At 38.0% G+C, this 16,846-nt stretch overlaps 1 protein-coding gene across 2 annotated transcripts in view; it reads right to left on the bottom strand.

Moving 5' to 3' along the window:
• The window catches only part of dhx38 (DEAH (Asp-Glu-Ala-His) box polypeptide 38), a 37,692-nt gene that overhangs the window by 18,338 nt on the left and 2,508 nt on the right, over window positions 1-16,846 (bottom strand). The window contains exons 2-20 of one of the 2 annotated variants that reach the window (XM_052150791.1): window positions 15,904-15,998; window positions 14,505-14,874; window positions 13,549-13,760; window positions 13,275-13,436; window positions 12,758-12,920; window positions 11,853-11,971; window positions 11,607-11,686; window positions 11,244-11,399; window positions 11,000-11,161; window positions 7,322-7,429; window positions 7,092-7,210; window positions 6,224-6,361; window positions 5,859-6,045; window positions 5,179-5,364; window positions 2,714-2,854; window positions 2,521-2,631; window positions 1,761-1,877; window positions 1,557-1,664; window positions 1,349-1,461 (exon numbers count right to left, since the gene is read on the bottom strand). In XM_052150791.1, coding sequence (XP_052006751.1) covers window positions 1,349-1,461; window positions 1,557-1,664; window positions 1,761-1,877; window positions 2,521-2,631; window positions 2,714-2,854; window positions 5,179-5,364; window positions 5,859-6,045; window positions 6,224-6,361; window positions 7,092-7,210; window positions 7,322-7,429; window positions 11,000-11,161; window positions 11,244-11,399; window positions 11,607-11,686; window positions 11,853-11,971; window positions 12,758-12,920; window positions 13,275-13,436; window positions 13,549-13,760; window positions 14,505-14,833 — 2,711 coding nt within the window. In that variant the 5' untranslated portion in view covers window positions 14,834-14,874; window positions 15,904-15,998. The remainder of the gene's footprint in view (window positions 1-1,348; window positions 1,462-1,556; window positions 1,665-1,760; window positions 1,878-2,520; window positions 2,632-2,713; window positions 2,855-5,178; window positions 5,365-5,858; window positions 6,046-6,223; window positions 6,362-7,091; window positions 7,211-7,321; window positions 7,430-10,999; window positions 11,162-11,243; window positions 11,400-11,606; window positions 11,687-11,852; window positions 11,972-12,757; window positions 12,921-13,274; window positions 13,437-13,548; window positions 13,761-14,504; window positions 14,875-15,903; window positions 15,999-16,846) is intronic. The other variant, XM_052150799.1, reaches the window with a different exon arrangement.

Raw genomic sequence — 16,846 nt, 5'->3', positions numbered from 1 at the left:
GTGAGTTTCAAATATATATGGCTGTATTCGAGGGGCTGCACAATGTTAGCTAATCATAACAGTGGCCATTTACATTCAAGTTTAAAGGAGATGCTGAGGCATAAACTGAGCATTTCAGACAGAGGGACAAAGACGGTGAAAAAAATTATATATATTACCAAATTATTTTTTTTGTTTTGGTGCAAATTTGTTTTTACTAACATTAAAAGTGGACCTCGGGGAAAATAATAAAATCATTAAAAAAAATTGTATGTCATGGCCCCTTTAAAATGACAAAAATTAATACAGATTGAAGCAAAATAGATTGCATCAAATGTTGCGTTGTTCATTGCTCCAACAAACACCAAACACCCAAAGCTTTCTCTAACTCTCCAATTATTGACAAATGCTTTACGAATCAGTTCAATTGACATATTAAAAAAAAAACAGTTTGAAAGAATGCTTGGTTCACGAATTGGACATCACTATGTAAGGGACATCACATTATGTCAGTCAATCAGCCGGTCTTTATCACAAGATAACCAGACTGGTTGATCAGGACCCTGATGCGGAGCCGCTTATTACACGGCTATCTACAAAAATAAATAAATAAAAATTACATTTTGCTCTGTAGAAATTATGTTATTATGTGAGAAGAAATCTAGAAAATTTCTCTAGAAAAAAAACTGAATTCTACCTTCTGTTGGTGTCTATTCTACAAAAATTACTGTTTGAATGCTCATTATCCTACTTATTACAATATTACTTGGACATGAAACATTGTTTTGAGTTGAAATTATTGTATTAGCACACTTGTTGAGATTGCATAATGATTTGCATATAGATATGTATATCTATGGATAAGAGAAGTAGGAAAGATGACTCGAAATATCCAGATGACCAGTCTGATATCACTTTATCCCTAGATGTGCGGTTATTATTCAGAAATATAAGACCAATCAGAATAGAGTATTCCAGAGAGCTGTGTAAACAAAAATGTTATTCTATTTTTAAAAAGCAACAACATGCTATATGATATATGGCTGTGAATTTTACAGATAGGGTGGGGGTATAGCTGACTGGGATGGGTAAAAGGGACAAACTGATGGGTAAAAGGGACACTGTGACCTCTCTCTCTTTTTCACACTCTATAAAAAGAAAAGGAGATTCTCCACTTGAAGCCTCAGAGACAGGCTGCCCCTCACACTGGATAGGAGACCTCTAATGAGCCAGGCCGAGATGTCTTCTTTCTGATGTATTTTTTCATCACCTTTCATGCTTTTATTTACTTCTCTTATCTGTTGCATTGTATTAATAACGCACTTTACACTGCGCAGTTACTGATGTTGGCATTCTGACTTTGTTTCACCTGTAACACTGTCCTGGCCCTGTTCTTCCAGCTCTACCAGACCGCTGGTTGGCATTGGCTTGACTGATGGGGTACACCTGAAGGGCATCCATGCCAATGCGAGGATTGAAGACCTAAAAACAGTATAAGATGTTCTGAAGTCATTCCCCTGCTGGTCATTTATAGCTAAAAATACAGCTCTTTTATGGTGGAATAGGTGGAACTTCACCTTCAGTTTGCAGTAACCTGAATCCACCACAAACATGATGCCGTCCACGGTCAAAGACGTCTCAGCAATGTTTGTAGCAACTATACATTTCCTCACTCCATCAGGAGCCTATCGATGACCACAAAGATTTAGTTCACACAAACAGTTTAAATGTTTGTCTAGGAGATCTAATGTAAAGAGTGACCCATAGAGATAGATGTTTACCTTCTGGAAGATCTTGGCCTGCAGGTCAGAGGGAAGCTGGGAGTAGATGGGCAGTACTGCTAGCGGCGGAGCATTCTCTAGATCCTCCAATCGCTCTACAATCTGATCTGATGTCACCTGCAACAGGCCAGACATTACATCTGTTGCATACATTGGCTCCAAAGACAACCGAAATAAACAATTCACTTATTTTACACCAGCATTAAAGGTAAAATACAGGTAAAATACAACTTAATGTCAATATTTTTCAGCTTCTGTGGCAGTTGATTACCATGGAAAATAATGTTAACTCACCCCACCCCCACCCCCACCCTTTAAGACTACGTATGTTTTGGTAAAAGTTTATCTGCGGTGCTGCAGGCTTGCCTTCTATGGCTTTCATTGTAAACATATTACTTTATATATGTTTCCCCTGTTAAAATTATTGTCTGTGGTTATCAAGAGCATGCCACTATTTAACAAGGAATATTTCCTTTAAGAAATATGTTTCTCTCACAAAATGAAGACAGATTGACATATGTTTTACTGACATTTAATTTTAGTTCAATTGTGACCTGTCTTCTACAAAATTAAAAAAAACAATGTCTTCACACAGATGCATGTTTTTCAGGACAGACCCCCAGACAACTCATTACTTTGTTGTATCATGTAGGAAGTCCCACCATTCTAAAAATTCAGTGTTTATATTTGAAATTGTATCATATGATATAGCAATTTCCATCATAAATTCTCATGCATAACCACAGAAAGTTCTCCTTACCTCAATGTCCTCCTGACCAGGCATGAAGATGAGGATGTCCCCAGTCATCCCACTAAGATGAATCTGTAAGGCCTGTTTCACAGATGCCTCCACATAATCCTCTTGAGGAGTCTGAAACACACCAACACTCAGCCTTAGCATACAGCACACAAACCAGCTTAAATTTTAACTAAAGATGCCATTAACACCTCACCTTGCTGAACAAGATATCCACTGGGAATGTCCGACCAGGAATGTGAAAAATAGGAACATTTCCAAAGAATGCTGCAAATTTGTCCGAGTCCATGGTGGCAGAGGTGACAATGAGCTTCAAGTCGGAGCGTCTAGACACCACCTAAACAAACAAAATAAATGATTTAAGGTAGAAAATTAGTAATCAGTAAAAATTTAAGTCAACAATACATGTATAGTTGGGGATCTCTTATTCAGAACTTATTCAGTTACATAAAAACAAAATAATAGGCATTGAATGATTTTCATCATTTTTGGTTCTGTTAACAGTTCTTCAACATCCACTTGCAGTGGTACAAAGAAAATATATGGACATCTTTTTTATTGCAATGTCCTCATTGGTTGCCCATAGCAATTTTACAAACATTTAATGTGACCAGTGTAGTCCGATTCATAAATGAATGACTCTTATAAGCTGCTTCTTTGAGTCAGACGCATCTGGCAGATGACATTGCATGTTCTAAAATTCAAAACAATAGTTTTTATAAATTTACGCACACTGCCGAAGCAGCTCGGCATCTGTCGGTGGCACCCAGCCACAAAACGCAACTCACAAATTTTCTGTTAAATTAGACCCAAATCATTATCAAAAGGACATCATTTACTCTAGCCTTGTTCATTCTTGAAGATGGGAAAAACCTTGGTAAAATGTATGTGTACTGTCTGTCACCTGAACCGTATAGACGTGCCCTGTGTTTGATACCTGTGCCGTGTCCTAGCTATGAAGCAACGCGATTGGTACTTCTAGTCCGGTGTGCGACCATGTCACAATTTCATCATGTCCAACTTAAAATGAACCAAGAACTGCTACTATTTTATGTTATACTTAAAGTGATAATTCATCCAAAAATGAAAATTCTCTCATCATTTACTCACTCTCATGCCATCACAGATGTGTATGACTTTCTTTCTTCCGCAGAACACAAACAAAGATTTTTAGAAGAATATCTCAGCTCTGTTGTTATATGATAGGTTTGGGTAACAAACAGATCAATATTAAAGTCTTTTTATACTATAATTTTCCATTTTCACTTACAGATGAGAAAGTCAAACTAATCAGGCGCCAAATGTGACATTCAGATGTAAAAGTGAAAGTGGAGATTTATACCACCCACAGCTATCATATCACTTCTGAAGATATGGATTTAACCACTTAAGTCTTATGGATTATTTTATGCTGCTTTTAAAAATCTTAATTTGTGTTCAGCAAAAAAAAGGAATGTCATACACATCTGGGATGGGATGAGGGTGAGTAAATGTTGAGAGAACCTGAATTTTTGGGTGAACTATCCCTTTAAGTACTTGTTGTTCATTTTAGTGTGTGGTGTAGTGTGCTTCCTCATCAAAAATTTCATTCTTTTATCCAGAATAGTTAAGTGGAATTGAAACAAGAATAGTTCCTTTCAGTTTACAATTAGATCAATAAAACTAAATGTAACGGGCTTTTCCACTGCACCGTGCAACTCGACTCTGCTCACTTTTTTGGGGTTTCCCACTGTGGATAGTACCTGGTATCTGATACTTTTTTTAGTACCACCTCGGTCCAGGTTCCAAGCGAGCCGAGCCGATACTAAATGTGACGTCAAAATCCTGCAGATCACTAATTGGTCAGGGAGAATCTTCACGACCAGTGTCATTGGAGTTCCGACACGCGACATCACCCGCTAGTTTTAAAGTTAGCAGCAGCGATAACAGTATAATTTGTTCAAGCGACTTTCGAATTGTGAAAAAAGAAATGGCTGTGTGCAAAACCACACCATGTTCAATAAACGAGGTGCAGACGGTCCACCCGTTAGCGATAAGTGAAACAAAAAAAGTCTCTCAGGAAGTGTCTCAGCTGTTGGCCGCACACGGCTACCACCGGACCTACCAACGGTGTAGGGAAAAGGTGAAAAAAAACGTAAAAGTGACTACAGAACCATCAAGGAAAAGTGGAAGTGGTTCGACCAAATCTAAAAATCTATCTAAACCGGCGAGCAATGGGAGAGAGTGCCCTGGACACAGCCATGATGGAGGATGGTATGTTTTGTTATGTTAATTCTATGCCCCTCTTTATTTAGTTGACCAGCTACTGGAAGCTTGCTTCTAAAACAACCAGGCCAATTTCACTGTTACACTTCTGTAAAATCACCCTGCAACAACTGCTTTATGCAGCACAATGAGCTAGTAGCTAACAGCTAGCGTCGTGTTATTGTTTTGGTCAGTTTGTGTTGTGTTTAAGATGACAGCAGTAAAGGCGGCGCAACTATGACGATCATCCTTTAATCCCACCCACGTTGAGGGGGCACTAAACTGCAGTGGAAATGCAAGCTCTGAAAAGTAAAGCGAGTCGAGTTGTGGCAAGTCGAACCGTAATGTGCAGTGGAAAATTGCCTTTACACCATTATCCCTCATGTGAAAGCAGCTAAGAACAGTGATGGCTCTCACCTCTCGCAGCAGCCCAAAGAGCACATCAGTGTTGAGGGAGCGCTCGTGGGCTTCGTCCATGATAACAGCACTGTAGTGGTCAAGGTCTGACTCCCGCAGAGACTCTCTCAGAAGAATCCCATCAGTCATGTACTTAATGACAGTCTTCTCTGATGTGCAGTCCTCAAAACGGATAGCATAACCAACCTGGGAAAAACATCAAATAATCCTAAAATGAGTGCCCACAACCTACTTAAAGGGATAGTTCACCCGAAAATTAAACATTTTCATGCTCATGTTGTTCCAAACCCCAATGGTATCTCTTTTTTTCATGGAACACAGAAGGAGGTGTAAGACAGAATGTTAGCCTCAGTCACCATTCACTTAAATTGCATTTTTTATCCATACAATGAAAGTAAATAGTGACTAAGGCTAAACTTTTGGCTGCCTAACATCTCCTGTAGTGTTCCACGCAAGATAGAAATTCATATGTGTTGGGAACAACATGAGGGAGAAGTGATTTTCATATTTATGTTCCTGCACAGTCTCTCAAGTCCTCTGTTAAAATAACAAGCAATTCTAATCAAATCCACCAGGTGGCAGTATTTCTAAATAATTTGAATTTCTTTGGTCAAGCAGATGAAGTAAAAGGACAGAAAACTGCTACAGGTGTTAAATCAAGGAAGACGTTTGACACCCACCTCCTCTCCCAGGTTACTGTGCATTTCCTCACTGACTCTCTTGGCCACACTCATGGCGGCCACTCTGCGGGGCTGTGTGCAGCCCACCATGCCATAGCCGGTGTAACCATCCTCATGAAGATACTGCGTCAGCTGAGTCGTCTTACCGCTGCCTGTTTCCCCCACTACAATCACAATATTGTTATCCCTGCCAGAGTAGATACAAAACACAAAGACTGCGTCAGTATACCGAGTGACCTGACTAAACATCAGTGACAAAGCAGAGAGCAGACACATGACCTCACAAATGTCAGCGCTAATTTTTGGATAAAAGGAAGCAGATGAGAGAGAATCATAAGTCAGAGGTTGATGTGTGAGTTCAGCACCTGATGATGTTGAGCAGTTGCTGGCGAACAGCAAAGATGGGTAGGTACTGTCTCTGCTCAAGCAGAGTCTTCTTCTTAGCAAAATCACTGCTCGCTACATTCTTTTCCTTCATGTGATCAGCAAACTTCTGCTCCGTTCTGATGAGATCAAATACTTAAATTATTCAAATGTAATTTATCATAAGTGTGCGCTGTGGTATTAGACAGGAAAAATAAAATGATTGTAATCTGTTCATGGCTGGGCAATATATTGAATATTTTTGTTATATATTAAATGAGTTGACGATATAAAATAATTGTGAATATTCCAGTTAAGTCTTCTAATGGCAAAGTCTCGTATCTTGCGAGTATGAAAGTGAGAGTGATAACGAATCTGTCTAAATCAATGCACTGTTTTCAAAACCATTTCAATGCATCAATTCAAAATACCAATTAAGCTATTTGTTGCATCAAGAAAAAGGTTTACAGAACTCCACATATGGCATTTTAGATGTTATAATAAAGGATCTGTAGATAAATAAATATTACTGTTTAGTGCACAAGATTTGGTACATAAATGGATTTCATAAAATATTTTCCCTTTTGTCCTGCGTTTATTGTGTGAAAAACAGTAAGTGAAAAACGTGTTTTGATTGTTTTAGTTTGATAACAATAGTTGTTTGTTCAAATGATGGTTCCTGAAAAAACTCAAACTTTTAAGCCATTTTGGAGAATACATTTAATCAAGATATATATTGATTACCCATATCACCCAGCCCTAAATCGAACTGTCTGTTCAAATAAAAAAAACTTTAGAAACAGGAAGCTTTTACATACACAATTATTGAGACAATTATTTATGTTAGACCAGTAGAGTGACATTAGTTACCTGTAATCCACAGCTCCATCCTCTCCTACACCTTTTTTGTCTGATCCATCCTCTGATTTCTTGATGCCCATGATGTCACCTAGTTTGGTGCCTGCCAGCTCCCAATGTTTGTGTTGTGCCTGTCAGGCAGAAGAAAAAGGATTAAAAAAAACATTTCAAAGTACCAATGTACACTGCATTAGAATGACAGCTGAATACCATTTTAAGCATAAATACAAAAAAATAAGCACCTTTTTCCTTTCTTTCTGCTCTCTATGTCGTCGGACCAGCTGACTGCCCTTGCGGGAGATGATGGCCATGTCTGAGGTTGCGTCTTTCACTGGAATGACTGGTTCAGGCTAGAGTTATAGGACAAACACAAAATCAGCAAAAGACTCAAGCAAGAAAGTAAAAAGTAAAGAAAGAAAGAAAAACAAATATGAAAGAGAAAAGGACAGAAATGAAAGGACAGAAAGAAAGAAAGATTCATAGCAATGAATCTACAGTGCCACAACAAAATAAATAATATTTTACCAGAGTATTGAGCTTGCAGTCTAAATTGAATTTATCAAGATAAATGGGCAAGTTACTACAAAATAAAGACAACACATCTTTCTATTGTGCTTTCTTTCCTGAGGCATGTCTGAGCCAGTTTCAGTGGCTATCCTGGAAGGTTTGAGAGAAGTTTGAGCAATCTCTGGTTTTTCAGTCTCTAGAAGGCTAGTTGGATTTTTACTTAAGTTCATCGCCATAGCAACCTACGCTATGGGGCTAACCTGCTTTGGGGCAGGTTTTATTTTGGGTAACCGATCACAAACACATAGACCCATTTCCACCTGGTATTACGATTCGTCTCGGGTTATCCGATCACATGTGGTCAGGTGAGACACATCGCTGTTTACACCTGGCTGCTTAAATGCATCTCCTATGACCCCTTGTGTTCTATGTCAGTGTGTTACTGCATGATAATAAAGCGCAGCAAAGTCAGAAAAGATGAAGAAAGCGCAAAAAATGGTCCCAGATGTGGTTGAAATTTTATCTAAGCATAAACGCAACATGTCAAGTAGAATTATCTGTAATTTTAGTGGATCACTTATATTAAAGGAGCTTCAGGTGTTCATGCTTCTCATCTGTTTTGATATCAGACTAAAGAAGATCCATGAAGCGTAATTGTGAATGTATCCGCTTTTTAAATTTTTCCTATTGGAGGGGTATTTCCTTTTAAAACTCTTGTTTTAGATGATTGACAGGTGAGGGTTGGCGCTTCACTGTTGCCAGGACAGATACAGGACAGTTTAGCGTTTACACCTCAAATGTTATGTGGTCACGTGTGTTTTTGACCACATTCGTATGTGTTTTTTGTGATCCGATTACAAAACGTTTTAGAGCCCGTATAGACCTGTACTTAGGACTGACTACATGTGATCAGATCACCCGAAACGCATCTTAATACCATAAACGGGGTCATACTGGACCAATCCAGAGTCAAGTGACACCTCTGACAATTCCCTGTATCTTTTGCTTCAAATAAATGCGTCTGTAATTAAGATTTTGTAATATTAATTAAGATATTATAAGATTATTTATTTTAGAGATCAGGGAACCTTGTATCTTTTTTTTTTTTTTTTAATCCCCTTTTCTCCCCTATTTGGTATGCCCATTTCCCATTGCTTAAAAGGTCCTCATGGTGGTGCGGTTATTCACCTCAATCCGGGTGGCGTATGACAAATCTCAGTTGCCTCCACTTCTGAGAATGTCAATTCGTGCATCTTATCACGTGGCTCAATGTGCATGACACCGCAGAGACTCCGCATGTGGGGGCTCATGCTTTTCTCCACGATCCACGCACAATTTACCACACGCCCTGATGAGCGAGAACCACTAATCATGACCACGAGGAGGTTACCCCATGTGACTCTACCCTCCCTAGCAACTGGACCAATTTGGTTGCTTAGGAGACCTGGCTGGAGTCACTCAGCACACCCTGTATTCAAACTCGCGACTCCAGGGGTGGTAGTCAGTGTCAATACTCGCTGAGCTACCCAGGCCCCGAACCTTGTATCTTTTGAGCAGCACAATAAAAATGAATTATTGAGTTTCTTTGCATTTATTTACAAACTGTATCTGTGTGCAATGCGTGATGCTGAGAACTTCGAAGAATACTGTTTGCAGTGTTTGTAAGGTGATTCTCACACTTTAAAGACGCATTTTTTTGTGTGACGAGTATTTCCACCTGAACAAATATACTGATTAAAATTATAATCAGACATAATGACATGATTTGCACTTCATTAAACTATTGTAGGCTTTTAAATTAAATATTAACACTTTTACATTTTAAATAAATATTTAGATTTTTAAGCTTTTAAAAAAACCAATATGAATTCAGTTACACATTATATCTCAAACTTTTGAAGCAGCAGTGGTGTTTCTTCTTGCTGTGTAAAAGTTTCAACTTTTCTTATTTTCATAATGATCTCTTCATCTTCAGCGGAGAAGTAAATCACGTGGAATTTCTTGAGGGAAGTAAATCACGCTGACCCTGTCCATGATTCACGCGATTGGCTGTTCACGGCAAAAGGCACTCATTTATGTGCACATTCTTCAAGGTTAAGGCATGAACTCGGAGTTGAGATCGAGATCGCTGAACCCAATCTAAACCGGTTTGGCTCTGTATGGTTTTGTCAACCTGAAACTTACTCTAGTTTGTTCAGCTAGCCACTGGCTGCCAGCAAAAACAAACACAGTGCAACATGTTTAGTCCGATTAAAGAACGAATGACTTAATCAGTCAAACTAACAAACTCCAGAGTTATCAGTTTGAATAATTCTAATGAATCATTTGTATGGGGAATTTAATGGTATTTTAAGGAAAAAATTATAAAACACTAAAATAGGTTACAAAACAGTATTGCTTTGTTTAGTATGTAGTTAACCTGTTGATACACACCCCTTTTTGAGCACAAACCATGAAAATGACATACCTGAACATAAATGGTTGTATTTACAGGACCCTTTGGAGTTTGGAGTTTCAAAATTAATATATGTTGTTATTTTTTAAAGTTAGAGAAGCTGAAGTTTATAGTAATGGAAATATTTTGTGCTGGACATGTTTTTATAATATAAAACAAAAACAATAAAAAAAAGTACCAAGACAACCCAGAAATACCATGTTCTCAAAGCCACAAATCTAATGATGTTACGTTTCAAATTTGAAGATGATCTAACAAAAAATGAGGTTCCTGCAAGCCTTTTTCTCTGTAAAATCACTGGAAGCATACAGAGTAAAATTAAGGCTCCACCTTTCAAGATGACACAAAATCTGACTGCACTGCTTGGCTATTATGAATAAAACTACACCCATTTTTAAAAATAGACTTTGGAGACAGGCTCATTTTGTATATGAGACTCTAATATATAAGATAATATACAGTTTTACAAACATGAATGCTGCTCAGATTGCATCGTTTGTTAAAGAACGATGACGAAGTGTCGAAGGCTAGATCTCATGTAAACAATGGAGAATATATTAATATTTCTCAGATTTATCACTTTTATGGACAAAGTGCTATTGGATGTTTTTCAATGAATGCTTGTCATGGACAATTGACCCAAGTGTGGTGAACTGGATTCATCTGGTGATTGCGTTTTCATAAAAAATTTATGAATTCCCATTTTGATATTGCATGTTTTCATTTGTACTCATTTGTATTGCATTACTATCATGAAACAGAGATCGGATATCAATATTGAACCATTAGGCCTTTGAAAAGATGTATAATTTGTTAACATTCATTACATTTATAGACAGTAAATTATATATTAAATGTAAGCAGAGTGACGCGTGCGGGCGATTGCGTATAAACAGGTTAAGATTTTGTTTACAGGAGGTGGGGGGAGGGGTGTAGAAACTGGCATGATGGTCTTTACCTGCTTAGTGAAGACAATCCTCCCATCCAGGAAAGGCGGCACAAGGTTATGGACAAGCAGGTGGACTTTGGCCGCATTGTCTTCTTCAAAGTCCTCATCCACCTCCAAGCGCTGAACCACTCCACTAGTAAGCATACGGTTGGTCTCCCAGCGTTCATTATCCTAGAGAGACACACACACATACATTTAGACAACATCATCCATGTGGCAGTCTCTGTACTGTTCAGAATATGTGCAGTGTTACCTCATTTATCTGCCGTTTCTGTGCGGAGATACGTTTCTGGGTCTGTTTCTGCAAGATCTGCTCCCTCTTCTTCACATACTCCTCTGAGCTGGATGTCAGGGGGTTGTGGAACTCATCAAAGCCCTCATCCATCATGTACCAATCTCTATCGGCTTGCTGTTATGAAATCACACCGTTACACAGCTAGTACTCATCAAAAGCTACATCCACCCTAATAAGCACCAACTTATTTTTGAATTACTTGTATCACCAACATTAATCAGGAATGCCACAAATACAAACTAGAACTGGTAGATATGGCACCAAAATGTTTACTAATCAAACCTAAACATCAAAACAATTTTGTAAAGTTTGAGCACTTACCCTCTGATCTTCCTCCCATTGTTCCTTCTCTTCCTCGTTATCAAAAAGGATGCCATCCTCTCTATCTTCTCTTTTATCTCCTAAAAAATAAGAGTTCCTATAAATACAACTTTAAGAGCACTGCGACACTGCATCATTTTCAATAAATGTGTATATAATACAGTACAGTTTAAAAACAGTATTAAGTATCTTATACATATATATTAGCATTTACAATGTTGTTCACTAAGAGAATGTGCTTTTTACCTTTCCCTCGGGAAAGACGAGGGGTGGAGCCCAGATGCTTCCTGTCATTGGCCCACTCATTGTATTTGTATGAGGGAGTTGGCAGAGGAGTGTCTGCTGGATATTGAGCTCTATTTGAACTAAACATCAAAAGCAAAAATTGAATGTTTTTATAGCAGTTAAAGAGATTGTTCACCAAAAATGAAAACTCTCTCATGATTTACTAACCCTCATGTCATCCAAGATGTGAATGATATACTTCTGAGAAGAATATTTCAGCTCTGAAGGTCCATACAATGCAAGTGAATGGTTGTCAGAACTTTGAAGCTCCAAAAAGGACAAAGGCAGCATAAAAGTAATCCATACAACTTCAGTGTTTTAATCCATGTCTCCTGAAGCAATACGATAGGTGTGGATGAGAAATAAATCAATATTAAAATAAAATTTTCCCACAAATTCTGCTCCCTACCGAGTTGGTGGTGATATGCACAAAAATAAAAGAAGAAAAACATGAAAGTGAAGATTTAGAGTAAAAAAAGGACTTAAATATTGATCTGTCTCTCACCCACACTTATTATATTGCTCCAGAAGACATGGATTTAACCACTGAAGTCATATGCATTACTTTAATTCTGGCTTTATGTGCTTTTTTGACACTCAAAAGTTCTGGCCACCATTCACTTGCATTGAATGCACCTACAGATCTGAGATAATCTTCTAAAAATATTAATTTGTGTTCTGCTGAAGAAAGAAAGTCAAACACATCTGTGATGGCATGAGGGTGAGTATATAAAGACAGAATTTTCATTATTGGGCGAACTATCCCTTTAATATTATGTCTGATGAAAGTATGGACCAACACAACTATCCAAAAAAAGCATTCAACCAAACATGAATCAATGACATTTTGATGAAGCGATTCATACTTGTCTCTCCTCTCACTGTCACGGACTGAACGCTGGCTGCGCTCAGAGCGCTCGTACTCTCGGTGTGAGGGGGTAGGAGAGGGGCTCTCCCAGTGTGAGTGGCGTGAGCTGCCAATTCCACTATCATCTTCATCCCAGCTGGAGCGTGATGGAGTGGACAAATCTGTGTTGACATATGAAATATGCTTAACATTATTTATCTAAATAAATCATGTACCTGGATTAACATCCTTGTTGGTCCTGGAATAGCATTGCAATGACCCAATCGGATTTTAGGGTTCCGGCATCGGGGCTTCAACAATATTGTTTTCAAACTATGATTTTCCTCTTTTTTTAGGGTTAGGGCTTTGATTGTTTGATGGGAACGTTGTTCCAGTACCAACAAGAATGTTGATCCAGGAACACATCCTAATTGGGTAAATCGTATTGTGCCATGTAACACAGGATATGTAAAGTCAACTGAAAGAAACCTGACTATCAGTAGTGTTAAAACTGCAAATCTGGTAGACAGAATTACCTTTGGGTCTGTTACGTGGTGTTTCAGGATCGTCACGGCGACTACCACGACTGAGGCGCTCGGACCAGCCATCCCTCTGTGAGCGCTCACTTCTCACACAGCCATCACCACGCTCAGAGCGACTGCTGCTGGATCCTCGACTGTGACTGCTTTCACGTTCATCTTCACAATACAACATGTAGGACAATAAAATAAGAGCATGACATTCTAGTTGCACAGATGGGAATTAAATGCTCTTCAGTGGGATCTTACAGGTGTTGAGCACCTTGCTTACCTCTGTCTTTTCTTCTTTCTCTGTCTCGGTAGTGGTCTTGATCTTTGTCCCTGTCTCCGGGCTGGTCTTTATCTCTGCTCCTGTCTTCTTTGGAAGATGCATAAACCCCATGTTCACGTCTGTCTTTCTCCCTCTGTTGATGTCTACGCCTGAACTCCTCACTAACCCCTCCTGGGTTTGACGGTGTTTCTGAACCAGTGACGCGGTACTTCCTGTAGAGGAACATAACAAACTATTTTGTTTTTTTACATGATTCCATTGTATTAACAATTAAAGTGAATGAAAGATAAAGTATACTTTCACTAAGATGTTTCCAAAGTCTGTCCTTGACATTTATAAAATATATAAATAAGTCATAGAATATTTAGAGTTTAAGTGCTGCTAATCCATTAAAAGTTTTAATCATGATCATTTGCATAATTTTCATAGTTAATCGCGATTAATTGCATATTTTGAATGTGCTGAAATTTGACTCTAAAGACAAAAAAACATGTAACAAAATAATGCTATTAATATTTTCCAAACAAAGCCTTCCATGGTATAAAGATACAATTTCAAGTAACATTAAACATTCCCCAAAGTCTAAGTGGGAGCTTGATTAACTGAAAGAACTAGTCTCACCATAGTTAGCATATTCATTGGGCATAAAATCTCTTAAACTCTCATCCTCCACAATATAAATCTGCCTATAGCCATATTCATCTACATCTACGCAATTGGCAAACGCTTTTACCCAAATTTATCCACACATATTACAGGGACAATACCCCTGGATCAACCTGGAGTTAAGTGCCAAAAAGTCAATTATTTATCACAGAAATGAACGTGTTAAATTTCCCAGCCCTAATATATATATATATATATAATATAAATAAATATGTGTGTGTGTGTGTGTGTGTGCAGTATGTTCTATGTGGCACAAATTATCTTTACCAAGAACATGGATAAGATCTCACCTTTCCTTTTTACCATTCCTGCTCTCGCCATCCTCCTGATCTTCATCATCATCAGACCCAGAATCACTTTTCCCCTCCTCCCAGTCCGTGTAGGATGACACCTTGGATTTTTTGGGCTGAGTATCTGTATCCAGCTTTTCCTTTCCCTCGCGTTCCTTGCGTTTCTGGGCAGCCAGCAGATCCAGGCCCAGGAGTGAGGTGCGTGGAGCGGGTGTTCTGAACACATGCTGCTCTGATGCAGCGCTCTTCTTCTTCACTACAAGCCCCCCGACCTGCACGCTGGGGTCACTCCCCTCTAGTCGATGCAGAGCTGCATCATCATCATCCATCTCTCAAGATGATTTTTGTACTATTTCTGATGTTCAAGTATCTATAAAGAGATCAGCAAAAAGAGCTAAGACTTTGGCAGTGTCTTAAAACTTAATGGGCGACCTAAAATGCATTATTTTGATAGGCAGCTCACTAGCTTCAGAAACACAAAAACACAACCGCCTATTCAAGTAAATACACACCTTTTTCTATGCCTTTTTAAAAATTCTGTAAGATTCCTTGTGCAATAGGGTGGACAAAAACAGGAAATGACCTTAGGCCAGGTTTAGGTGTTATCTTCTCATATAAAGATGTTTAATATTAAACTATAGATATTTTGTTCTATAGAACTGGTGAATATCCATTGATGATAAATCCACACAGCAATAGCAATTTAGCCATTTTCCAAATCAAAAGGGGATGGCACACTAGTTCCATTGGAGATACTATACTTTCAGTGGACCCTCACTTCCCTCCTGACAGTTATTCTTAATAAAAATGTAGTTATTAGATATAAGACACAACTGTCATCAAAAAAGAGAAAGAAATTGAAGAAAATTACTATTGTTTTTTTTATATTCCTTTTCCAATATTTCCGATTTTTGTGTTATTGCCTTTCAGTTTTACTTATAACTTTTGCAGCTATGATTAGTGGTCGACCAAGGCTGATAAATCGCCAATATACAGAATTTATCGTTACATTTTTCTGTTTAGGCGATTTTTTTCTTGAGGGTGCCGAAAATTGCCTGCTTGCATGTGAAGCAACTGAGACATGTAAACTACCAGTCATGGTTCGTTTTGTTGTTACGTGACAACTAACTCTAACGTCCCATCGTATTACTCCAATAATAGACCGGTGTGCAACACAGTGTCATTTAAATGATCCTCATATCAGAGCCACGGCAGATGCGTTTCAGCTCATAATTTTAAAGTTCTCACATGTTTCATTCACCCTCTGTCTCTCCTCAACAATTTCCTGTAACTTTATCTGTCTTGTCTAATGATAAAAAGGCAAAAATCAATAAAATTTATATCATATACCTTCCGCAAATACACACATATCTCGTTTAAACAGATGTAATAAACCAACCTCACAAAACTTCAGCAGATCCAGCGTCCTGTGGAGCACTCATAAATCTTCCTCTGAAGCACGTATTCTCTCCTCAACAGTTCCCTGAAACTTTTCTAATGATAAAAGGCAAATATCAAGAAAAACTTTTATTATATACTGTCTGCAAATATGTAGATATCTTGTTTAAACAGATGTCATTAACGAATCTCAAGAAAATCCTGCGTTTTCTTCCCGTCGATTGCTCATCTAATATCTTCCTCTGAAGCGTGTATTCTATCGGCCAGAATCAAAAACTTCAGGATCAAAATAAAAAGTTCCCCTGACTCACAAATCATGACGACAATCCAGCCCAAGGTGAAAGCGCTTCACGCGTGCTATAAGTAAATGTCTCACTTTATGTACAATTGGTTAGATTCTATTTTTTTAGTAAATGAGATTGCTAACGTGGACATGCAATCCATGGTGTGCTGTTATTTCCTTCTTCTTAATATATTATGGTCCATGTGCAAATAAATTACAAACATTTGATGACTAAACAGAAATCTGAAGAAAATGCTAACATTTAAAATATATAATTATTTTAGTTTTTAGTGATATTTTTTTTAAATACAGTGCAAAAGAGTTTATTATAATTTATTTTTTATTTAATGTTTGTTATTTACTATATTAAATTGTGTATTATATCGGAATTGTATCGGCCATTAAATAAAACATATCGGTCGGCCACTAACTAAGATATTTGATAACTGTGATTAATTTGCTGTAAGAATTAGACAGCATAAATAGGCTAATTGATCTGTTTATGAGATTTTGCCTAAAAATCAGAAAAGACCTCTGTCAAAACAATGTAAACAATATCATCTATATTTAAGTTCATTAACAGGACAGTATCGGATTCATAAACAGCTCACTGATATACAGTGTGAAGTCTTTAGCACTCCCTCCAGGACTTTGTGATCAC

Source organism: Xyrauchen texanus, chromosome 2 (assembly GCF_025860055.1).
Source record: "Xyrauchen texanus isolate HMW12.3.18 chromosome 2, RBS_HiC_50CHRs, whole genome shotgun sequence".
In the NCBI taxonomy this organism is placed as follows: domain Eukaryota; kingdom Metazoa; phylum Chordata; class Actinopteri; order Cypriniformes; family Catostomidae; genus Xyrauchen; species Xyrauchen texanus.
This window is presented reverse-complemented; position numbering and strand designations above follow the sequence as displayed.